The sequence below is a fragment of the Staurois parvus genome, unplaced genomic scaffold (assembly GCF_062004578.1).
Source record: "Staurois parvus isolate SC_StPar_1 unplaced genomic scaffold, SC_StPar_1.0 ptg000287l, whole genome shotgun sequence".
Classification (NCBI taxonomy): Eukaryota; Metazoa; Chordata; class Amphibia; order Anura; family Ranidae; genus Staurois; species Staurois parvus.
The window spans coordinates 33,488,293-33,514,166 of record NW_028318083.1 but is presented as its reverse complement, the minus strand read 5'-3'; the positions used below and the strand labels follow the sequence as shown (position 1 = coordinate 33,514,166).

At 40.7% G+C, this 25,874-nt stretch overlaps 1 protein-coding gene across 1 annotated transcript in view; it reads left to right on the top strand.

Annotated features, from left to right (window-relative positions):
- ZNF407 (zinc finger protein 407) overlaps nucleotides 1–25,874 on the top strand; it is a 626,056-nt gene that overhangs the window by 399,716 nt on the left and 200,466 nt on the right. The window contains exon 4 of the mRNA XM_089682372.1: nucleotides 17,988–18,154. Coding sequence (XP_089538498.1) covers nucleotides 17,988–18,154 — 167 coding nt within the window. The remainder of the gene's footprint in view (nucleotides 1–17,987; nucleotides 18,155–25,874) is intronic.

Genomic DNA, 25,874 nt, shown 5'->3' with positions numbered 1-25,874 from the left:
TCTGATATCATCATTCCAAAATTGTTCCAGTTCTCACAGAGATGCCAGAGACGGATAATGAGCCTGAACGGTGTTCTCCAAAATTGACCATAGTGGCTTTCTGATATTTAGTTCCTTTGGCTGTAGTGCCCAGGGAAGGTGTGAGACTTCATCTGCATGCTCATCGCACTTATGATTATCAGAGGACGTTTGATACTCTACCTTGTGACAACACAAGTAAATTGGCAACTTCAGTCACCGAGGCACCAGCTCAGCTGGCACCAACAATGTACCCTCTTTGAAGCTCAGTAAGCTCTGACATGACTTTATATGATTAGCAGTGCACGCAGTGAGTGAGGAAAGTGAGGCTTCCTACCAATTAGCTAGGTGTCCCATCACACAGCAGAAGCAAAAGAGTGTTACATCGCTTCCGCTGTCAATGCAAAACATGTCGGCACTTTCACACCTGCAAATCATGTAGTGTTTCCCTATTTTTGTCCAACCCCTGATTTTTATATATATATATATATATATATATATATATATATATATATATATATATATATATATATATAGTTAGTCACACACACAATGCAGGTGTATGTGCTTACATGTAAGTTATGTATGCTAGGATTTCAGTTTGAATAGTATACGTACAGAGAAAGGTTTCCTTCAAAATTCCTGTCACATTTACATCTGCAATAGTGAGCAATACTGTCACATAAATAATAGATGTTAAACATTTTTAGATGAGCTGAACGCTTATTTTTAAGTGATGATTAGTGACTTCGACATGACATTTGACACACTCAAAGCAGTAGCTTTGCAGCACGTTGTATTGCTCACAATGTAGTGACTTTTTGACACCCGTAAATGTGTTGTATGCTTTGGCACTGCCAAGACCCTTTCTGCCAGCTTTGTGATGAATCACAAAGTTTCTTCACCCACATATACTTTGTGTTAACCTCCTTGAATACCTTCGTATTATTGTTAATAAGACCATTATGTTTCTAAACCTTTTTACTGTAATTGTATTTTTTTTCCTGCTGACTTAATGGATCAAACATTAATACTTAGCAAAGAGGTGGGTTTTTACTCAACGCTGTAACTGGAAATTTTAGTCATAACTGTGATTAATGTGATCGAGCTGCATCTCTAAACCTCCTGAAAATCTTAAAAGGATTTTTTTTTTTTTTTTAACACTGGCGCTTGGAAAAAAAATGGAAAAAAAAACTGGAGTCACTGTTCATAACTAGCTCCATTACAAAAGATGGATGTTATATGGAGTTCTGTTGGTTACATGGCAATTTCAGAAAACACATCTATTGCCCACTTCCCCCCATTTCCATTAAGGCTTCTTCACTTGCCATTTATGGTTGCACAGACGTACATGTTCATCAACCAGTGTACACTCACGTATTAGCATTTTGTCCTGAATCATTCTATACACATGGAAAAAATATATACAACAGGAATCATTTTCACCTCTCATTGCCTATGTTAGAGTTCAGATTAAGGACCCCTTGACCTATGGTGGAAAGGGATCCCTGACCGCTGCATGTATGGAAGAGTAGTTGGTACCATTATCAATTTGCCCCAAAATGTCTCTGGTACTATAATATAGCAATAAAGGGTCTTCTGTTAGTTGTGTTGTTTTGTGGAGCATAGAATTAAAAAGAAAAATATTTGAAGCTGAACTGGAGTTAGATAGGAATTGTACACATTAATGCAGCTCTGTATTCATTACTACACAATTCAATGCGTATGTTTTTTAAATGCAACCATTGTATGTTCTTAAATTTGAATTAGTGTTAACATCCTGTAGTCTCTGAAAAGCAGAACTCAAACTGGTAGAGGAAGAAGCAGAAAAAGGAGCCAATTGGTTCACACACTGCAAGTTGATAGGAAAGAAAGCAGAGTGTCAGTCTACTGCTTCTCCTTTCACTGTCCAGTCACTGTCTGCATGGACATCTTTACGGAGGGGCAAAAAGGGCAGCTGACCTGGGCCCAGTCATTGTCGTGGCGCCCAAAGCAGCTGCTCCATACTTGCCAACTGTCCCAGTTTACATTCCCTTGTCCCTATAAGTCTTCATCCTGTGCTGTGTCCTGATATCTCAGTTTGAAGTGCTCTCACTTATGCTGCCCAGCTCTGCTTTATTGCCAAGTACAGATGACTCATGTGCGCAGACTGTGTCAGCATTCACAAATAAATAACTGGCATTCATATGCAAATAACGGTGGCATTTATCTGTAAATAGTGGCTTCAATGTGGCATTCATATGTAAATAGTGGCAGCCTTCACATGTGTATTATGTCCCCAAAAGGTTCCAGCCACCATCACCTCTGCTGAATGCTGCTCACTGGGGAGGTAAACAGGGGCATGCTTGAAAGTCCCACCTGCAACTGTAGCCACTGATCCACCATCAGCCTGTTCTGCAAACATAAGCAAAGTGGGGAGAAGGTGGGATTTGAAAATGCAGAAAAAAAGTCTCTGACCCTTTTTCAAAATAAGATCGAGCCACACATTGCCACAGCACCGTGAATTTTGGTACATGTGAAAACGCACACGTCAACAGATGCACGAGGGTGTCATTAACAATTAATGGCACTGCTGTGTATCTGCTATAGGGCAGCACATTTCTGTGGTGTCAGGAAAGCGGTTTTGCATGCGTTCCCAACACGCACCAATGTGGACATAGGCTAAATGTCTCAACTACATTGATGGCCAGTGTATATCTTCTCATTATGTTGGGGCATGGTGGAAAATCCTTTCAATCACATTAGTAGTCAGTGTGAATGTCCCCCTTACATTGCGAGTCACTGTGAATGCTCCTATTACATTAGTGGTCAGTGTAAATCCCCTTTACGATGGTGACCAATGTAGAAACTCCACTTTATATTGTTAGTCGGTAAACAATCCTAACCTGAATTTGTGGTCAGTGTCGAATCCTCCCTTACAATCGTGATCCATGTAGAAGCCCCCTTAAATTGGCCATCAATGTAAGAGGGAATTTACACTGACCACCAGTGTAGAAATGTATTGGTTGTTGATGTAAAATACCCCATTACATTGGATGTCATTGTAAATTCTTCATTACATTGGTGGTCAGTGCAAATTCCTCATTATATTGGTGGTCAGTGCACATTTCCCTTTATGTTGGTGGTAAGTGCAGAATTGCCCTTACAGTAGTGGTCATAATTAAATCCCCCCTAGCATTGGTGGTCAATGTAGAAATGTCACCTCTCATCCCCATCCAGCACTGCCACTGATCCCATCCCCCAACCAGCACTGTCACTTATTCCATCCTCCCAGCACTGCCACTGATCCCATCAACCCCCCAGCACTGCCAGTGATCACACCCTCCCCCTCAGTACTGCCACTGATCCCAGGAGTCCTAGGATCTCTAGGAGTTTTCTGTCTGTTAGTGGATCCCCTCACCTTCTCAGTCCATGGTGTGCAGGCAGTTAGGAGATGATGCTGTAACCTTCAGCAACCAATCAGTGAGATTTAATTAAGTGCTGTAACCTCTAGCAACCAATCAGTGAGCTGTAATGATGTGTTGTAACCTCTAGCAATCAATAAGTGGTAATGATGCACAGTAACCAATAGCAACCAATCAGTGAGCAGATTCTTCCTCTGTAGTGCTGGCTCCTATCCCAGGCGGAGTGATACCAAGTACACTCTGCTTCTCATCCTATCTAGCATCCCAGAGAGTGATGCCAGCTGTAGCTGCAAGAAGAAAAGATTGATCAGTGTATTAAATAACACATACACTGGGCATAAAAGCTTTTGCAATAGACATATTAGTACCTCTAAAAAGGGTTAACAACTATTAGGCTGCTTTAACAATGATCCACAACTGCGGCTTTCCTGCAGATTAGCTGCACTGAGCCATAGACTTCTATTATATCCTGTGGGTTTGGTGCACTTTCTAAAAGCACACCACAATTCCTGAATACAGGAGTTGTGGTGTGCTTTCAAAAAGTGCACCACACTTGCAAAATATAATAGAAGTCTATGGCAAAGGGCAGCTAACCCGCAGGAAAGCATTACGCGATGTGGGTAAACCGCAGTGCATCAGTGTGAAAGCAGCCTTATAGAGGCCCAGGACAGTAGGGGGGCTCATTTAGATTTGTGGTTTGTGGGGGTGGTAAAACCTCATAGTTCATTGTTGCCCCGACTGGTTACCAAATCACTTAAGTGGCCCTCTCTTCAAAAGGTTGAACACCCCTGGCCTAGAGCTTAGATTTTGTTGTGTGTGGGGTGGTGGGACCGCAAGTTTAACTCCAGGAAAGTCCACACCCAGCTTCCTCATTTCATGCCTGTCAGCTCTATTGTCAGAGTTTGCTTTGGCAGCATTTAAATGGTTCTGTTTGTAAGCTCTCTGTTTTGATCGGTTGGTTGTCTGTGTGGTGAAGACAGGCGATTAATAATTCTATAATAAATATTGAGTGCTCATAGTTTATCTGTAACTGGCATAGTGTTCTTTTTAAATGTATTTTTTTTTATTTACATAAACGTTATAACAAACAATGTGTCTTGAATAATTAAGAAAAAATAAAAAAAAAAATATTTGAGTGGGGTCTAATGTGATTTTATGATTGCTCTATGCATATGATTCTCGGCAGTCATGCTTTCCCTAGATGCTTTTAGAGACTGCCTGTTCTTTTTTTAATTGAATTGCCTTGACCCTTTCCACCCAACCTGCTTCTGATTTGTCTTGATTTTGCGTAAAAATGATTCCTTGGCCTGCACCTCATCTTCGCCTCTAAACTGTCTTTGTCTCTGTCTCTGTCCTGGCAATTGGTTTCCAATATGTAGCCAGTGTAAAGGACAACTGTACTATAGTAAAGATGTTTTTTTAATTAAACCTCCATTCCCCTGAGTGCAACCTAAATGGTAAAATAATTAGCTCCCTCTCTATTGCATTGTTCTTCACTGTGTGTCCCCGCCTGGCAATTATAGTATTTGCAAGCAAAAGATCTGGACTAGGTTCTCTTTCTACTGCGCATGCGCACTGCTCCTATGGATGACATGTATTCATGGAAGCCCCCCAGTGTTTGTGTAAGAGAGTTGCTGTGGGTAAGGACCACAACTAGATGTGGTATTCTGCTTGAGCCAATGTCCAGGACAATTAATACAGTATTTAAAGTAGTATTAAACCCAAAACCAAACATTTTAAGTAATACTAAAGGTAAACTTTTTTATTCTATTTGCCTGCATGTGGGTTGCATTCTAAAGTGTCATCTTCAGCCAGCCTGCCCTTTTCTAACTCCATCTGCCCTTTGTCTCCTCTCCTCCCAGCTCTGCTTGTAGTCTTAGAAACAATGCAGGAAATTACAGTGTGCTGCTGCATGGACCCTGGTCTTGACAGACATGGATAGCTAAGAAACCGCTGATTAACGTGGTTGTAAACTTTCACATATACCCACTGAGGTGAATAGCCTCAGGGGATACTCAGAGATGAAAATAATTCCTTCTACATCAGTTGTATCTGTTTATCTACAGCAATCCTTCCCCTACATTCATTCAAAGTGCAGAATTTACTCGGGATCTCTAAGCTCTGAAAAGCAGGGGTGGGGAGCTGAAATCACGTGAGGAGAGATCTGAAAGCTGATTGGAGGGAAGAGACACACACCCCTTCACACTGCAACAAAAGCAAAGCCGAGACTGCCAATCACAGGCTGTGCCCTCCTGTCACCTTTTTTCTCTCTGTGTAAGGAAAACTGATCAGAATTAACTCTGATGCTGATAGTAGAACAAGGCAGAAGACAGAAATTACATTTAGTTCTCTGGACTGAGACAAGTACACACTATAGAGCAGTGGTCTCCAAACTGAAGCATTATTCTTGCCACTGAGACCAACAATAGGGCACTGTGCCTCTCACTGACACCAACAATGGGACATAATTAATTCCACTGATACCAACAATTGGGCACAATTCCTCCCACGGAAACCAACAGTGGGGTACTATTCCTCCCACTGACACCAACAATGGGGCACTATTGTTCCCCCTAATACCAAAGATGGGAAATAGATTACTCCCACTGGGCAGAATCCAGCCCCCCTAATAATTGAACGACAGTAATCTGGCCCTTTGTTTAGAAAGTTTGGAGACCCTGTTATAAAGGGGTGTGGTTTGTTTATATTTCATCTGTCAAGTTTAAAACCACTTTAAGTGATGTCCAAAATACTAATACAGTATATATCAAATTCCATTTATTAAGCTGGTAAATTACATTACTTGTAGGTGATGGATTTATGCATAGGCAGAGGTACATAAGCAGAAAAACTGTTATCCTGGAGTTGGACTTTAACTTGCATATTACAATTTTTCATTATGCACTGCTGGGAAATAGTGAGAAATGTCTGTTTTTAGGTATCCATAGACATTGGATGACAGTACCCTGATCCAGCCATTTTTGGCACATACCTTACCTTGGTTGAACAGAAGTTATCAATCAGCTTTTCCAAGAAATCATTTGGCGGAGGAAGGGAGGTGTATCTGTTACATTTGCAAAGCCCCGAGACTCGGAATGTTTCCTGACCTATCTAAATAACAACAAACAGATTTTATTCCTATGTGTACTTTTAGGCTGCTTGCAAATAATTGTCAGTAGAAGCAGCAGATTTGGCATCAAACATCTTTCCATCCAAAAAACCGAATGATTGTATGCTAAGCATGCATACTTATTTACTCTAGCTGGAAGCATCATTTCAATATATCTGGCCTGGTACTGTATATGTGAAGGTTTCATTGTAGAGAAGATTGTTAGTGTGTATAGGTATTCTCTCGCCTCGACTACTGCAACTCCCTCCTCCTTGGCTTACCTTTACATAGGCTATCCCTCCTCCAGTCCATCATGAATGCTGCTGCCAGGCTCATCCACTTTACCAACCGTTCAGTGTCTGCTACCCTCTGTGCCAATCCCTCCATTGGCTTCCACTCACCCAACGAATAAAATTCAAAATACTAACAACAACTTACAAAGCCATCCACAACTCTGCCCCCAGCTGCATCATCAACCTGGTCTCAAAATATCAACAAAATCGCTTTCTCAAGACCTTCTGCTCTTTCCTTCCTTTGTCACCTCTGCCCTTGTTTGCCTCCAGGACTTCTCCCAAGCTTCTCCCTTCCTTTGGAACTCCCTACCCCAGTCTGTCCTGCTATCTCCTAATCTATCCACCTTTATACGATCCCTGAAAACCTTTCTCTTTAAAGAAGCCTATTCTGCTTCTAACTAATAAACTGCCTTTTATTTCCTCCATCAGCTCATCCCCCCCACAGCTATTACCTTTTGTATCACTCAACCCTTCCTCTTAGATTGTAAGCTCTAATAAGCAGGGCCCTCTGTTTCCTCTTGTACCAAATTGTATTGTAACTGTAATGTCTACCTTCATTTTGTAAAGCTCTGCGCAAACTGTTGGCTCTATATAATTCCTGTATAATAATAATAATGCTGTATAAAAGACCTTTTTCAAAACACGCACTGTCGTATATCTTGATAGCCTTAGCATAGCGACTCACAGGTTAGAGTGGCAACCCCTTCCCCCATGCTTAGCAGCCAGTACTGAAGTCTATACCTGTGTATTGTATATACAGAAAAGCTGCAAAGCAAGATCTATGTATATAGTCTGGTGTGGCAGCAATTAGATCGTTAGGGCAGCGTCTTACTTGCCAAAAGAAATTACAGTCTTAAAAAACAAACAAATTAAAGGATCACTATAATGTAGTAAAGACATTTGCAGCATCTCAGCTGTCATCCTTGTTGGTTGGTCTGCTAACAGTTGCCTTCAGGACTTATGATTTAAACATTGCAATGTATATTCACAGATGATTTTTAGTGTACAGATTGCCATAAATGCAGATCTCGTTTTCTGATGAGTTGTTTTGCATGTAAGAACCATTGCCGTTTCTTTAATTGTACATTCTTATGAGTCTATCATAGATGCTTGAATATTATCATGAGTGGTGATTGGGCTGGAAGGCATTTCCTGCGTCTGTCACAAAAGACGCTGAAGTTAATGTTAAGAAGAACAAAGCATATTAATGTGTTGGTGTCTTACAGAAGAATGTGCCTAGCCGGGCCCAGCCTCCAAACTTTGCATGCAGGTGTGCTGCTGAACCACAAATCACTGAGAAACAATGCCCTCAGTCATCGTGCAAGATGGTTATTACCAGCATAAGCATTTTTAGAGTGATTTTGCGATGCTAAATCAAACATGTGTGATGTAAAATAGATGTATGAATGCTATTTATATCCAAGTGTTAGGTCTTTCAAATCTGAAAATGATTGCGGGTTTGAAAATGAGGGGTATATTTTATCATTTATGATCCTGTAAAGCAGCGCCGAAACAAATGCAGAAGAAGAGATAACATCCCTTTAACCTGATTATTTATTTTACGCAGGATTGACTCCAAATAAATACACAGAAGCAACTAGATAGTGGGATTTATCTCAGGAATACAATTTCTGTCACAATTGCGAAATCTGAATGCAGGCCAGAGATATGAGCAGATAACATGAATATTTTGGAGTGATGTACACTGTTTACCGTGATTTGTCACTATAAATAATGGTAAAGCAGCTGTTACTCTTGAAGATTTGTATATTTCACTTTTTTTTTTTATTAACTACAAATACAATAAGCTTCTAGCGATATATAACAATTTTTGCAGCATTTCTGTTAAGGGTTTTTTTTTGCTCCAAGACCTGCAGCAGGATTAACCATAATGTTTACCAAATAAATTAGGGCAAATCTTTCTTTTACCTTTGTATGGCAACATATAAGTTTCACTTGGTTCCCCCTTCCTATCCCCAGTAGTATGTGTTCACTTTTGTTGGCTCCCCCACTTCCCTGTTCAGCTGCTGGGGCCGTGAAAAGATTGCCTTGCGTACATTTCAAGCTTAAAGCTAGCTATAGATGGATCGAATCTCAGCCAGTTCAGCAGGAAGCATCCAAGATTTGCATCCATCTTTGGGCAGGCTGATTGTACCCAAGTCGATCCATCGATCGACTTGGGTACAGCCAGCATGTCCGATTTTAAGCATGTGATAATAGCTGGCAGCAGTAATCACTGTGTTCTCCCTGAAGGGATGGCTCCCCACTTCCACCCGCCAGGAGAACACAATAGCTCTTCAGGAGGGGTTCCCCCATCAACACTGATCATGGCTGCAGGAAAAGAAAATGCATTGTCTATGGCCTGCATAAGTTCACCTTTCTCATGTTTTATTCTACATGCATATTTAGGGTGTAACATAACACATGATCACAGTCTGCAGCCCCCCAACCCCAAGCCACCCCTTGGGGGCTCTTCTCTCTAGAGTACTTTGTGTATGTTTCAAAATTGAAGCAGATGTGTGTGCTTCTGCCCACACCACCGTGTCATTCTTTCACAAGATCTGTGAATGAAAAGACTATCGTGTCAGAGGGACTTGTAAATCTCAATGGCACACAAGTGAGGTGATGTCAGTGCACTTGTAGTCCATCTATACTTCCTCCAACCCTATAACCGAAGGTCCTTACCCTCAGTGTTGACTGGAGCTGGAAGAATAGTCTGCCTGAGTCTGAGCATTGCACCCACGATCTCCTAATTTTTAATCAGTGTGGGTACATTTATTTTGCAATAGGTGGAGCACTTTCCAGAACTTTCACAAGGCTATAACTTCTTTGGCCCTATGTGAGAGCAGTGGACCAACCATGAGGCACCAGCACTTAATCCTGGTGCACATGATGAGAAAATTGGATGGCAAAAAATGTTTCAGAGCGATTGTCCAATAATCTGCTTATTAGTACACAGCTTTCAAAAGCCAAACATGACAGTTCATGCAAAATTATCCAAAGGGACAACCACAAAAATGTTTCTTGTAAGATAAAAGAACAAACGATTTTTGTGTAATTAGTATAGTATTTGTGTGAAAAAAATTAAGTCACTAGACTGCGCATGCTCAGAAACAAAAGAATACATTATAATACAATAAAATGCCTCACTTCCAAAGTTGTATTTGTACGAGAATTTTCATAAGAAGGTGGAGAACTTGGAAAACTGAGGAAAGGTGGGGGGTTTAGTGGGCCTTTTATTTGGAACTCCATTGGTAAAAAAATTTTACATCAACTGCGTGATGTTAAAGGCACCAAAACATTGCAACTTTGAAAATTGTTGCTTAATGTAATTGCCACACCTGTAGGCCCTTTGCAGCATGGCTGACAAAACTCCCATTTTTAGCATTCCCATTTGCCTTGTTGCTAGAATGTGCCATGCCTTTAACGTACATTCAGTGTGTTCGCTCTCTCCTCTGTCACAGCAACATGGTGCTCAGCCACTGCTACTACAGGAAGAGAGAGAGAGCAGTGAGCTTGCTTGGACTTAAACACACTTAGGTGTTCTTTTATGAAACAGAGATCAGCGGCGATCCTGAGGATAGTTGTGGATCTCAGATCATTAGTGGTTTAGGAAACAGAGATAATCAGTTCTCCGCTGATCATCTCAGCACAGAGATGGCCAGTGTATGAAGGAGTGATGTCAGCCCTTTACTGGCGATCTGTGTTCTCCCTCCAGATTCTCCAGCCCAGAGGTGGAGAATCAGGGGAACTGCAAACGAAGCATCAGTAATTTACCGCTGCTTAGTGAACAGTATTTGACTGATCTCTTCCTGTAATCTTCCGAGATTACAGTAACAGCAGCCGTTTTCTAGCATTCATAGCGTTTGTAGATCGCTTCTCTCCTCATCCAGAGAAGTGATCTACACCGCTTCATAAAAAGGCATTCAGAGGAGAACTGTCTCCTCTGAGAATTCCAGAGAACTGAGCAGAGGTCATTTACCACTGCATGATAAATTGTGTTTACATATATTTTAAAGAGGAGCTCCAGTCTCCCCCCCAAAAACTAAAAGTCAAAAAATTACAGTCCCCCCCAAAAAAAGTTAGGGACACTTACCCGTCCAGGGATCCTGCGATGTGCTCACCCAGCTGATTTCTCAATAGGCTTCGGGTGCAGGGGCTGGCATCTTAAGTAAGGAAACTGGCAGTGAAGCCTTGCCGCCAGTTCCCTACTGCACATGCGCAATGTGTGCTGCGCTTTGTGAATAGTCCCGCAGTCTTCTGGGACCTGTGATGCTGTGTCCCAGAAGCCTGCAGGGGAAGCAATCTGACACAGAAGTTGCTGCAAGTACGTGTCAAAACCAGACCCCCCTCTCCCCCCCCCCCCAAAAGGTGTCAAATATGGCAGCAGAGGGGAGGATGATACAAACAAGCGGAATTTCCCCTTTTGGGTGAAGTTCCACTTTACGTTTCTGATCAGAGATCAATGTTCTCCCTGCTTGACCTATTCCTTTCTCTGCAGCTGAAAATAATTCTAGTTGTAGAACAAATAGTGTAGGTGTGACTATATGTGCCCTTATCTCTACCAGCTACCTTTTTGTTTTGTTATATTGTAGAACAGTGTTAAATCATATATTGCTCACATTACCCCACTGGATGCTTTGTAGTTGATGGACACAGCACGAAAAAAAAAAAAGATAAATAATCAAGGTTCAGTCATACATAGCATAGAGTAGACATGTCTTCCTCTGCTTTGTAATTTCTATTGAAATATATTAGGTTTGACAGAACCACCTTTATTCCATTTGCTCAAGGGTAACAAGGTGGCAATTTCTTTTCTCTCCACCTGATCTTATGTATTTCACAGACTGCAAAAAAACATATTCAGAAGCTTTACCACTGTGATGTATGTGTCAATCATTTTTCACAAGAATGACAACTCTCTGCGGGAGAGTTTAATTTTACCTCAATAAGACACAGGGAGCAATGTGATGTGTCAGTTGCAACATAAATAAAATATTATCTATGATCTATATTTCTTTGGAATTCAGTTACTTTTAATCCTTTTATGCTTGGCCATCTGACATGTTAGTGAGGCTGTATTACTGAAAGAAGTAGACCTTGCTTATTTCATATAAAAACACTGCTGTAAATGTGCTATTGTTACATGGTTTGCTTACAGAAGAACAAATGATTATCTATGTGTGTGTTTGTTGTGTGTGTATATCTCCGACAGGGCCAACCTTTCCTGTATAAAGGCTTTTCATTTTTAATCTTTCCCTTTCCCAGTTATTCTCTTGTTATATGTGTAATTATAATTGTACATAGCAATAAATTCAGACCTATAATTACGGCCCGGCTCCAGCCAGTGTTTTTTTTTTTTTGTATGAATTAGAAAACAATTGACATTTCAGGTTTTTAGTTCTGCATAAGATTTATTTCTTTATTAAATATAATATAGTGCTGTCAATTTATGCAGAGCTTTATATATATTGCACATTCACATCAGTCCCTGCCCTCAAGGAGCATACAATCTAAGGTCCCTAACTCACATTCGTAAATACGCTAGCTAGGGCCAGTTTAGACAGGAGCTAATTAACCTACGAGAATGTCTTTGGAATGTGGGAGAAAACCATGCAGGCACAGAGAGAACATGCAAATTCCAGGCAGGTAGTACCGTAGTTGGGATTCGAACTGATGTCTCTAGCGCTGCCAGGCGGAGGTGCTAACCACTTAGCCACTGTGCTGCACACAAGGATTTTTTTACTTCCTGTTCCTGTGACACCTGTGCAAGAAATGGGGTGTGCTGAAGTTCCAGCGCAGAATGGCGAGAATGGCAATAAACACACAGACAGAAATTTCAACCTTTCCTTACGATATTTAAAATGAGATTTTATGTGTGTCTCATGGAAATATTTCCCTTTACATCCTATGCTGTTTTAAAACCGCATCAGAACTCGCAGATCCAGACTAACATAAGCACTGGAACCACTAGCTGTAAGTGACAGTTGGGGTCCAATGCTAAGCTCAGAGGCTGAAAGGATCAGCTCCTGGGCTTTCTATCCTGATACCCTGCTTCACTCTGTAGCAGAGAATGTAAACAAAATGCTTCCCCAATGTGTTTGGTCCTCATGCACACTGGATGTTTTTACAGCGGCTGTTTTTGGTTTTTGATGTTTTTTTCTACAGCCAGTAAACTCCCCAGCATGTTATCCTATGTGTCCATGCACACACAGACTGTAATCAACGTTTTTTGGCTGAGAAAAAACCCAGGACTAGTGGGTTTCTAGAGGAGTGTTTTAGCTGTATAAATGCTCTAACGCTGAAAAATGTGGCAAACGTCACAAATCGGTGTTCTTGGACTTTTTTTGACCCAAAAAATTTTGGGGGGTTAAAAAAATGCTAAAAACGCAAACTCAGGAAAACACAGCAAAACGCTAATGCAAAAACGCTAAAAAAAAGCTGAAAAATCACGTTTTTAATGTGACTTTCCACAGCTAACATTACCAGCGTTATCAAAACACCCCGTGTGCACGGAGCCTTACAGTGGAATTGAAGTGCTGTCACAACATCATACCTTTTCCTGTCAGTATGGAGACTTGGACAGAGCTGAAGCAGTAGATCGTTGCTATAGTGATCCATTGATGACTGATTGTCTGCGGCAGTAATGTCCGTTATGTGTGGCACTGTGCTGGGGTACCATTTATTTTTAATGGCACCCCAGCATACTAAGAAAAATACAACATACAGCAAAGCACTTGGAGCTACATTCCTGAGAAAAGGCCAGGTGCATTTTTTTGCCGCACAGGAGTGCATTGGCAGCCCTTAAAATTGAACTCATTGCCATAACTCATTGAGCATTAACATTCATCTTATAGCACCGGAACAGATTAAATCTGACCTCATGATAATAATATGGGGTCATACTATTATTATACAGGATTTCGATAGCGCCAACAGTTTGCTCAGCGCTTTACAATATAACGGGAGACAATACAGCAACAGTACAGTTCAATACAAGAGGGTTAGGAGGACCCTGCTCCTTGGAGCTTACAATCTGGGATTGAACAGATATAGCCAAATTCCTTCAATGGTATTTTTAACTAAATAAAGGTAGCTTGTTGCTTCATTTTAAAGGTATATAAGCTGTGAACACATTTGTGCCTTTAAAGCAGGGGTGGGCAAACTTTTTGACTTGAGGGCCGCAATGGGTTCATATATTGGACCCGGGGGCCGGACCAAGAGTAGATGAATGATGTGTATGTGTCATCCATAGTAAGTATAGTAATATTCCCCCATAGTAAGCATAGTAATTAATCCCCCATAGTAATTAATCCCCCATATAGTAATTAATCCCCCATATAGTAATTCATCCCCCATAGTAATTCATCCCCCATATAGTAATTCATCCCCCATAGTAATTCATCCCCCATATAGTAATTCGTCCCCCATATAGTAATTCGTCCCCCATATAGTAATTCGTCCCCCATAGTAATTCATCCCCCCTATAGTAATTCATCCCCCATAGTAATTCATCCCCCATATAGTAATTCATCCCCCATAGTAATTCATCCCCCATATAGTAATTCATCCCCCACATAGTAATTCATCCCCCATATTAATTCATCCCCCATATAGTAAGTCCCCCATATAGTAATTCATTCCCCATATAGTAAGTCCTCCATATAGTAATTCATTCCCCATATAGTAAGTCCCCCATATAGTAATTCATTCCCCATATAGTAAGTCCTCCATATAGTAATTCATTCCCCATATAGTAAGTCCTCCATATAGTAATTCATCCCCCATATAGTAAGTCCCCCATATAGTAATTCATTCCCCATATAGTAAGTCCCCCATATAGTAATTCATCCCCCATATAGTAAGTCCTCCATATAGTAATTCATCCCCCATATAGTAAGTCCTCCATATAGTAATTCATTCCCCATATAGTAAGTCCCCCATATAGTAATTCATTCCCCATATAGTAAGTCCCCCATATAGTAATTCATTCCCCATATAGTAAGTCCCCCATATAGTAATTAATTCCCCATATAGTAAGTCCCCCATATAGTAATTCATTCCCCATATAGTAAGTCCTCCATATAGTAATTCATTCCCCATATAGTAAGTCCCCCATATAGTAATTCATCCCCCATATAGTAAGTCCCCCCCCTGTGTCAATTCACTTACCTTTGGTCCGCGCGTTCCTCTCGTATTCCCGCGCCGTTCTGGTCTTCAGGGAGGACTGTGAGAGGAGTTCGTCACGCTGCCCCGCCTACATCCTGACAGCTGCAGAGTCCTGACGTCCGAGAGGAGGGAGGGGGGCGGCCATCCGAGAGGGGGGGCGGCCATCCGAGAGGAGAGGAGGGGAGGGGAGAGGAGGAGAGGAGGGAGGGGAGAGGAGGAGAGGAGGGAGGGGAGCGGGCGCCCGGCACACAGGAGAGCCGCATCTAAATTTGTAAAGAGCCGCGGCTTGCCGACCACTGGCCTTGCGGGAGCCTAGCTCCGCGGGCCGGATTAAAAGGTCCGCCGGGCCGTATACGGCCCGCGGGCCGTAGTTTGCCCATTGCTGCTTTAAAGCATAAGTAAACCTAAAAATTAAAAAAACTACTGGCTGTTAGGATTTTTATGACAGCAGAGTTTTCTCCCTATCTGTCAGCTTTTTTGTACACTGAGCCGCACATGCACAGCTCAGCATACATTTATGACACCGCTCTGTGCCATGATGATGTGACTCCCATTTGTAGGAGTGATGTCATCACGACTCAGTCAATCATATGGCCAAAGAGTACAAACCCTAAAGGAAGACTATGAGAAGATGGAAGCTCCGTGATAGCTGAGAAAGGGATCGCTTGGCAGGTAAGTCTGCCATTGTGTGTTAATATGCTATATATAATAGTACATTATGGCATAAAGCTCCTTGGCGGACATTGTAGCGCTTTAACTAGGGTTCCTCCAGACTAAGTCCTTCTTAACTGGGGTTCCCCTAGAAGTTGCTAGGGGTTCCTTGAGCTGTGAACAATTGTCTGCCTCTCTGATAAGTATCCACTGACACCAAAATTCTTGTTAGCAACCTGAAATGGATAGAGGGGGAATTCCTCCCAATGACTACAAGTGCTAGGAACATCCTTTCTACTGACCATTGGTCTAATGTACCAACGTATAGTAATTTTGGCAGGGGTTCCCTGAGGCCTGAAGGTTATTTTAACGGTTCCTTAGGAGGGTAGCACTTCTGCCTGGCAGCACTAGAGTTGTCGGTTCAAATCCCAACCATGACACTACCTGCACGGAGTTTGCATGTTCTCCTTGTGCCTATGTGGGTTTCCTCGGGGTACTCCGGTTTCCTCCCTCCATAGACATGTTGGTAGGTTAATTTGCTCCTGTCCAAATTGGCCCTAGTATGTGTATGTATGAATGTGAGTTAGGGACCTTAGATTGTACACTCCTTGAGGGTTAGGGACTGATGTGAATGTGCAATATATGTAAAGTGTTGTGTAAATTGACAGCACTATATAAGTACATATAATAAATGAAGAAGGTTGAGAAAGGCTGTGTTAAAGTATAACTAAAATGTACGTTATATACAAAAAATTTGGAACGCTGCTCAAAGCACTTCAGAGCCTTCCCCTGCAGTCCAAAGCACAGATCAGCTGCCGGCATTCAAATAATCTCGTCCAGGCTAGCAGAAGTAAATCGGAAGACAGAAGGTGGAAGTGCCACACACCGCAACCGAGCCACTATGCAGAAAGGTGCAGATACGGCTTCAACCTAAGCTCCTCTTGACTACACCCCTTCGACATGTTTCCTCTCATGCATGGGGCCTAATCATTAGTTTCTACAATTAACCCCCATGGGCGGGGTGAAACATGTCAGAGGGATGTAGTCCAGGAGATCTTAGGTTAAAGCTTTATCTTCACCCTTCTGCACAGTGGCTGGGTTGCGGTGTATTTAACTATATAACCCTCGCACACATTCGTGGAAGTACGGCTCATCAATGGAGGGTGCTGTAGCAACTACCAGCTGGGACTGGAAACATCATAATCAAACGTACATATTTGCCAGCACACCAAGGATCTACAATATGATCAGAAAAGGTTTTTATTGCAAAATGATTATGTTACAAAAGAAAGTGCAACGTTTCGGGGCTGCACAGGACTCCTTCGTCAGGCATGCCTGACGAAGGGGTCCTGCGCTGCTCCGAAACGTTGCGCTTTCTTTTGTAATGTGATCTTTTTGCAATAAAAACCTTTTTTGGACCATATTGGAGATCCATGGTGTGCTGAGGAATGTGTACATTTGGGTTGCGGTGTATGGCGCATCTGTCTTCCTAAAATGTAAGTTGCTGTTCTATGTTTGACTAGGCTCCTATGTCAGCTGAGTTCAGTATGGTTTTTTTTTTTTATGTTTTTCATTTTTTTTTTTCTTCTTTGGTACATGAGCAAATGGCATGGAGAATAACTTGAGTTTAAATGATTTATTCTAGAGAGAGGGAAAAAAATACATATATGGAACTGTGTATATTTGTATTTATATTTATTTCTGGATGTGTGCGTATATATATATATGTGTGTGTTTGTATGTGTGTATATATATATATATATATATATATATATATATATATATATATATATATATATATACACATTTCCACATTTTTACTCCTAGAATTGATGTCTTCCAGCAGTATGCAGTACATGACTTGCCCCCTTTCTAGTGGAAGGGTTAAATGTGATGGTATAAGCAGAGATGTATTTCAGCACAGTGCAGCATTTAGCACCACTTGGCTGTCTGAGCGCTGTTGAACAGATAGCTTTTCATTTAGCCTTTGCTCTGACAGCACATGCCCTGGATAAGTGGTATAGGTCTGTACAGGTGAAATCTATTCTCACATTTGCCTCAGGGGCGACTGGACTGTAACAGAATTTTTCAAACCCGTTGGGCCCAACCGCAAAGCGGAGAATAAATGGCTGACGTGCCAGGCCTCGACAGAAAAATCAATGCCTGGTTATACAGACATGACAGACTTAGGCTGCAATTCTCTTCAGCAAAGGCATTGCATTTACCATTGTTGAGCTTGTAAAAGTCTTGTCCTTTTCTTAGGTTTAAAAATGTGCTGATCTCCACATTTTTTTTATTCTAATTCCAATGTTCTTTATCTTTTTTTTTTTTTTATTCACTCAGGAAATTTGCCTGCAACCTCTGCTACAGAAGCTTCAGAGAGAAATGGTCCCTGAATAACCACATGAAGCTTCACACAGGCGAAAAGCCATTTAAATGTACCTGGCCTACATGCCATTATTCTTTCCTCACAGCCTCTGCCATGAAAGATCATTACAGGACTCACACAGGTCTGTTTAGAAATTATGTCTTCATTATCTTCCAGGTTATATATAAAACTCATTTATAGGCAAGTAATACTTTTGTTTTTTAATTAAAACAAAGATGTTTTAACAAACACCGTTAACATAAACATTGAGAGAGCAGGCATTGTCCACTTTGAAACATCTCCATGTACTTGGAGCAGCTGTAAATGAAAATTGAATCTTTATGGTGCCTTATTTTAGTCTCAGAGATAAATGTTGTGCTGCTCTCTAACCAGCTATGCAATCTCTCACGTTCCCCTTCTACTTCCCCTCTCCTCGCCTTCTTTACTGTTCTTTCTTTATATCTTAGTTATATTAGCCAATTGGTGGTTTAACCCCTTAATCATGCATCTATTCAAGATAAGCTCCAGGTAAAACGCTAACTAAACAGTTGAAATACCCATTATTAGGAGCTTTTTGCCTACAGAATTTGTGTTTTTTTTCTGAGATCTGCACTGCTAGGTAGCACAGCCATGCTAGTGACCTTATATTTCTCTACTGCAGTTAAGAAACACAGCTTGGTCACCTCTCTGCCTCCAGCTTGTGGTTGGACAGTAAGGGAAAAGCAGCTCATCCATCTACACTTTGCTCCTGTCAACATGTTCTTTTTCAGTATATGTATGCCTGATTTGCTTGTACTATTTGCCCCTGTGATTCCCAGGGTTCTACTGGTTCTACCAGTTGCACCATTCTGGAGGTTAAGTAACACTGGTCCTAAAACACAAGATTTAAAAAAAAAAAAAAAAAACTTTCCTAGGGAGAAATTGGTTGCTATTTACAATCCCCTTCTGTAGATGCTAGTTGTCTGGCTACTATACTGACCAGTTGGCTTCAATAAGATTTTAGTCAGCCAACCTGAAAGAAGTATGCATATCTGTCAGGTTAATCCATGTACGGAGGTGTCACAAAATATTGCTGCATGTGTGTAAACATGATAACAAGGAACTTGGCATTTGCAGAATGAGAAGTAACAATGGGGGCCTCCATCTCTCTTTCAGGAAAGGTTTCCTTTGAGTACTTTTTGGAGTCACTGACACAAAACAAGTATGTGGCAAGGAAGCCAAAACCACCTGATCTGCATGTTCTTGTTCTGGGTCAAAGGCTCAGAAATACTCAAACCAGATGATTAGCATGGAAAACAAAGGACATGTCTGGCTCCCTTTAAAGGTAACAATTGATAAATTTAGTCTGCAAACCAGTTGTCTGTGATTGATTCAATGTTTTCTGTATGTTCTACTTAAATTACCTGTAAAGATATGCAGCTTATGAAATTACAGTACCTGATCTGCATGTTGACCACCAGTAGCCTTGTAGACAAGTGACTAGCATTTTCAGAAGTGGTAAACAGTGACAGCCTACATATTTGTCTTTGTGCAAAAAAAAACGGGCAGACTCGATGGACCACTCGGTCTTTTTCTGCTGTCACTTTTCTATGTCTCTAAGTTTTCTGTGGAAAAATAATAACTAAAACCTGTCTTGTGAAGTCAGTTGATTGCTTATTACTACATTAACAACAACATGAGATACCCTTATGTTCACAGCACAGGCACACCACACAACCATGCTCCCTCTTGACTATCCACTCATCAGCTTTCTGAGCTGCAGATTTCATGCACAAGTATGTGAGCTCCACTTTTGTGTTTTGAAAAAATCAGAATGTGTCTTAAAGCCAACAGAAGTGTTGCTTATATTAATCAAGTAGTGAATGTTGGAAGAAATAGAGATCAAATGTCAGTTGCAGAAATCTTCATTCTTGCTGGAAATGGAGGATCTTCTAACTGCATTCTCCAATAAGATTAGTAGTGTATAGATAGAACGCCTTTCTAGCTGGGGGTTGAATTATTTCCTATGGGTCTTTTTGTAGTTATCAATAAAACAGGTAGTTTAGATACTCTATAATAGTAGCTGAAAGAATTGCCCATATTTGGACAGTGAATAAAAAAACTTCCAAATCTTTTTAAAACTTTGTGACAAAAAAAATATTCAGGTTTATATAAATTTTACATTTTCGCTAGTCTGTGGTGCGTTGTGATAACTTAGAGCGGACAAATATTACATCTGTTGTCATACTAGACAGAAAGCATTACCATACCTTTGCATAGCGAACATAAATATGCACCATTTCTTTTTGCATGTCTGACATATTCTATGATTTCTGTACAACTGTCTTAATCATGGGAAATTGTTAACGTCTGTTTGACTTGCTGTACCCACAATAATTAAAATTAACGATGATAAAAATGGGCCAGTTTCTGTAGTATGATCCAGATGTTCACCTTTTAGGAGAAGATTTTAGGTTAAAAAGTTCTTTATTGAGAAATATCCCATGTATTTGGTGGGAGGTCAGGTCTCTTTAGCTACTCTGACAAGGGTGTTGACGATTTAAGGTCTCCAGCTTGCCCTGAGAGATCACTTATATCGAACCGCAGATGAAAAGCCAGTGCAGATGTAATTTATCGTCGGTGTTTCCTTCTAAAGAATAATTGTGGAGACTTGGTTAGATCAATAATATAGATTTTTGTTGTTAGGTCTTGTAGTCTGCACCATAATGAGAGAGAGGGGACAGTGGCTGTTTTCTAATAGAATATAAAGGATTAGTTTCCGTGTCTTTCTACATTTAAATGCAAAATGGCACACTTGAAACTAATTCAAGATGTTAAGAAAAAAACCCACTTTCCATCTTGTCTCTGCCATCATGTAAACAGCCTGTGTGGTTACCTAAAACAATTACTCATTTTGTCTGCTCAACAAATGTTAAAGCTGAGAGTGTGGACTCTAATGAAAGTACTTACACTGAGCCAAAAGGAATCACAGTTTCTAAGCAGGGAGTCTTTCGAGGTGTCATTATTCTCTTTTCTAAAATATTCACAGTGACGTGGCAGTAATAGATTTGCTGTTGCCTTGAAGTTGATCGCAGGATTGGGACTTTACTTGACAAAGACAGTGATGGAAATCCTGCAATCAATGATACCTTAGTAAAGATGGCATTTAATCACTGAACCCTAAGGTTCTGACCTGACATATGTTAATGTGCATGAAGGTCAGGACAACAGAAGAAAGTTTTGGGTTTTCAACTCCACTTGATGTACACCTTTATCTTGGCATTTCCTTAACAAGGATAGAAGCAAGATTAGTATGTCAAATATCTTAGAAGATACAAACAAGATACTTATAGATATTAATGATTAGGCTGAGTATGCTGTATGTAAAATCCTGTTTTTTGCACTAGTATTGAAATGTTCCTAGACCTTGGATTGTTCATATAAAATGGTCTAAAGCCCTGGGTATGTTTGAACTGTAAGCCCTGGTTCTGTGGTTACCTGCATATGTGATGATTGTGGCCCATACCTATGTGTGTATTTTTACAATGTCATGTAAGCTGGCCTGTTGTCCTCCAGAAAAAGTCAAGTCACAGGTATTCCTGAATGCAGTGTTTCTCCACTACAGGCCTAATATATCCCCAAAAGGTAATGCTTTCAGAATTTCTTTGACTTTTCCCATGGAAATTAGTTATGTGTACCTTTTTGTATTTCACAACCCACTGCTTAGCATTTTGCTAATAGCAGACACTTACCCAAACTGCAAGGCTCTGATGGTTTTTGCCTTGTGGTGTTCATGGAGCACAGCCTTTCACCACTAGTTAGTGTGCCCCACAGTTCATGTACACGATAGTTTCTTTAACATTTGATGGAATGACCATTGAAAATGTAACAGGACCACCTTGGAAATTATTAGACTTCACCCTACACATGCAAGGGATATTTGTGTGGGAAGGGTTAGCAAAATACTTATCACAAGGAGGAAGACCCCTTTAATCAAGACTTTGTGCTCATTATTTACCACATCTAATGAGTTTCCTTTACTTTACACAGGTAATTTAATCAGTATATGTGACTTAGGTAATATAACGGTTTTTTTAATTAGAGGGAAGTTCACAACATGAAATTTGGGGGCACATGAGGCATTAAGAGAAATATTTATCAAAATATTTATGACAAAGGAAGACAGGGGGCCCTTAGTTTATTGCTATACTAGCCCTTGTTGTGAAAATATGAATTAATCCCTGAACCTAGACAGCGAACAAGAAAACACTCTGTTTACTTTAATCTTAGCTATGTGTTATCCCCTCACTGGGTTTGTACTAGGAGTGTTCTTCCCAAAAAGAAGTACTTAGACTGCTGTTGATGATCCCTCCTCCTGAAAATGCTAGATTCCTGGCTGTCATGCTGATGCTTTGGCCTTAATCCTTTTGCTGCCAGAACTGTTTTGTGTTTTTTGCACAAATGTAAAAAAAAAAAAAATCATATCTTAAATGTACAGTACAGGACATGGATAAAAGTATACCTAGATTTATAGGCTTGTACCTTCAGGTGATTGGACACTGGCAAGACTTTCAAGGACACCTCCACTATAACCCTACTCCATTTTATGAGTGCTGTTTTGTGCTAGTGTCATAAGGTGATGGACCTCTTCTCCTTTACAGAGAAATCACTCTTAGCATAGCTAGTTTATTATTTTCCTTTATTATTTTTTTTCAAATTCTTTATTGAAACATCAGATTCAATTACAGAGAATAACTGTGGAGCTCAATCAAAGATGTATGAATAATATAACAATGAAAGGTAATAAAAATACATCAGATCTGTACTTAATCAAATAGACAAGGATGTGAGAGAAAGCTGTTCCAATTGAAACTGTAAGAGCATCTGTAAGGATGAGAAGGAAATAAAGGGCAAGGTGTAAAATGGGAATCCCATCTCTGGGTCCATGATGGAGTAAAGTAGAATTGTTCAGGAATAACTCAGCAAAAGGGACTTACACTCATATGAGAGGAGGAAGGTGACCCAGTAGTTCCAAGTGCAAAGATGGGCTTCGCACTTGTTTTGTGTAGTGTCTAAGGTCTTCCATCCTCCTAATTTCTTCCACTTTCTTGATTCACATAGAATTTGTGGGTGGGGCAGAGTCTTTCCATCTAGGGAGGATGCAAGTAGCCACATTCAGTAAGCAACAAAGGAGAGACTTACGATAGGTAAGGTATGTAAGAGGTATGTCTGAACTATGCAGGAAGAACAAGGCCGAATCCTCTGGGATTATATAACCAGTTCGGCACCAGAACATTTTTTTTAAATTTTTTTCATACATGTAAAAATCTAAATTTTTGCAATAAAACTACCTAAACCCCCAGAAAATTATATATTTTCTGAAAGCAGAGGCCTTGTAGAATAAAAAGGTGATAGTTGCAATTTTTATGTCACATGATATTTGCACAGCTGTTTATTAGACACAAATTTTCAGGGAAAAGTATAATTAAATTAATTTTAGTGCAAAAACACACAATAGAATACTTATTTTCGGTTAAAATATAAAACATAAGGTTGCATCAAGTAAAAAGATACCAAACATTCCATGTCTGAAAAATTGTACATGCCTGCGATATTGGCAAAAACTACAGTGTCCAAAAATCATCATAGGGGAGGCTTTAAAAGTGTTTACAGATCATCAGTTTAGCGTTAACTAGGAGCTCTTGTGCTAGAATTCTTGTTCTTATGCTGATGTTCACTGCGATATGTCACACGTGTGGTGCAACCACGGTTTACATACATGCGCACACTCTGGGTGTTTGCATGGGGCAAAGGGGATTACAGCAAATGTTTTATAATTTTAACAGATTTTATTATAATTTTATTTTTAAAACTTTTATTTTTAATTTTTTTACTTATTTTTACTTGATTGCTATCACGGGGGGGGGGGGCAGGAGACAGGTACTCTTTATGGAGACATTAGGGGTCACTAACATCACTGCCGGTTTCACTGTTTGCATGTGAGATCAAGGCATGGATTTGCCTCGGTCTCAGAGTGTTCTTCCTTCCCTAGCCGACAGTTGTGTTCCCAGGCTCTGGTAAGAGCAGAGATTCTGGGAACCATGGGGGGGGGGGGGGGGGGGGTGTGGTTGGATGCAGGAGGGAGGGGAAAGTTATCAACAGCTATGGATCTGCCACATCACTGTCACTTTCAAGCCAGTTCAACGAAAAACACACAAGCTGATGGCTGCCATCAGCTTGTGATTAAAAGTTCACTCTGGTTAATCTGTGAATTTTTTGGATAATATCTTAATTCCTTTCCAGTAAGCGTGACTCCTAATTTGCCTTGTAAAACAAGAATAAATAGGGCCTTTTGTTCATGATGGGGATCAATCAAGGTGACATAGAGGGCTGATTGAGGTTTGTTTAAGAGGATATTTGTCTGCACAGAGACATCCAAAATAAGAACGTGATTTTGAAATTCAGAAGGAGATGGAGGTAGCAGGGAGGTAAGGAAGCATTAGAGTTGGACAGGTTTGTTAGCTCTCTAATTGTTGACCAACAAACTGTAGAGAGGAAAATTTTCCTTTATTTTATACTCCGATCTTCACTGTCTTCTAACACCACAGTGCATCTGGATCAGCACAACCCTGGTAAAACCTTGGGAGTCGTACCCAGATCCCACTCTGTAGAGATGACTTGTAATGTGGCTTTGGGTACTGGATCCTGCACGGGCATTCATGGCTAGGCCTGGCCCCTTCATGGCTAGGCCCAACTTGACAAGTGAAGCCTGCACTCTCTATACAGTCCAGTGTCAGGGACAGGTTAAACAAGGGCACCTTGTATTCTATTGACCATTACTGTAAAATACTGGGACTATACTTGAATTTAATTTCAATGTATACTTTTCAAACTTGGAGCTAAAATTCAAGCACTCAGAGCATAGTCTCAGGTGGATGACCAAGTGTTTATACCACACTACAGGTCGCATATTTTACCACCACCTCTTCATAGTGCCTCATTGATCTCTGTATCTGATTCTTGCTCTGTTTCAGGCAGTCAGCAAGTGTATGTCTCAATTAATAATGGCTTTAATACAGCAATCTCTGGCAAGGACTTAAAAGTTCCAAGCCTTTTTTCCTGCTCCCATTTCTCTACCTGAGTCGGATCTTGATTTTGCTGCTCTAGACAAGGCAGGCACAGGAAATTATGAAATTAAGACATTTGAGCCAGTATTTCTTTTCCTCAAATTTCCATAGAACATGCTTGCTAATGTTGGAAAAGCTTGTCACCGCTTTCCACAAAAGCCTTGGCATTATGCAGCTTGCTACTCCTCTGTCTCGCCATGTTGCTTTGGAGACATTTGAAACCCTCTGACATTCCCTATTCATGAACAAATACAATCATTGGCCACTTTATTAGATACACCTTACTAGTACTGGGTTGGACCCCCTTTTGCCTTCAGAACTGCCTTAATTGTTCATGGCATAGATTCCTCAAGGTGTTGGAAACATTCCTCAAATATATTGGTCCATATTGACATGAGTTACTGTTGCCTTTCTATCATCTCAAACCTGTCGGCCCCTTCTCCTCTGACATCAACAAGGCATTTTCGTCCAAACAACTGCTCACTGGATATGTTCTCTTTTTCAGACCATTCTCTAAACCCCAGAGATGGTTGTGTGTGAAAATCCCAGTAGATCAGTAGATTTTGAAATACTCAGACCAACCTGTATGGCACCAACAACCATGCCACCCACATTCATATTTAAGTTACCTAGAAATTTAACAGGTGTACCTAGTAAAGTGGCCGGTGAGTGTAGAAGAGGCAATCTATGATTGTATGCTTGGAACTGTATTGCAATGTGGTGCGCTGCGTCGCAGTACAGGGTGAGATGTACCCC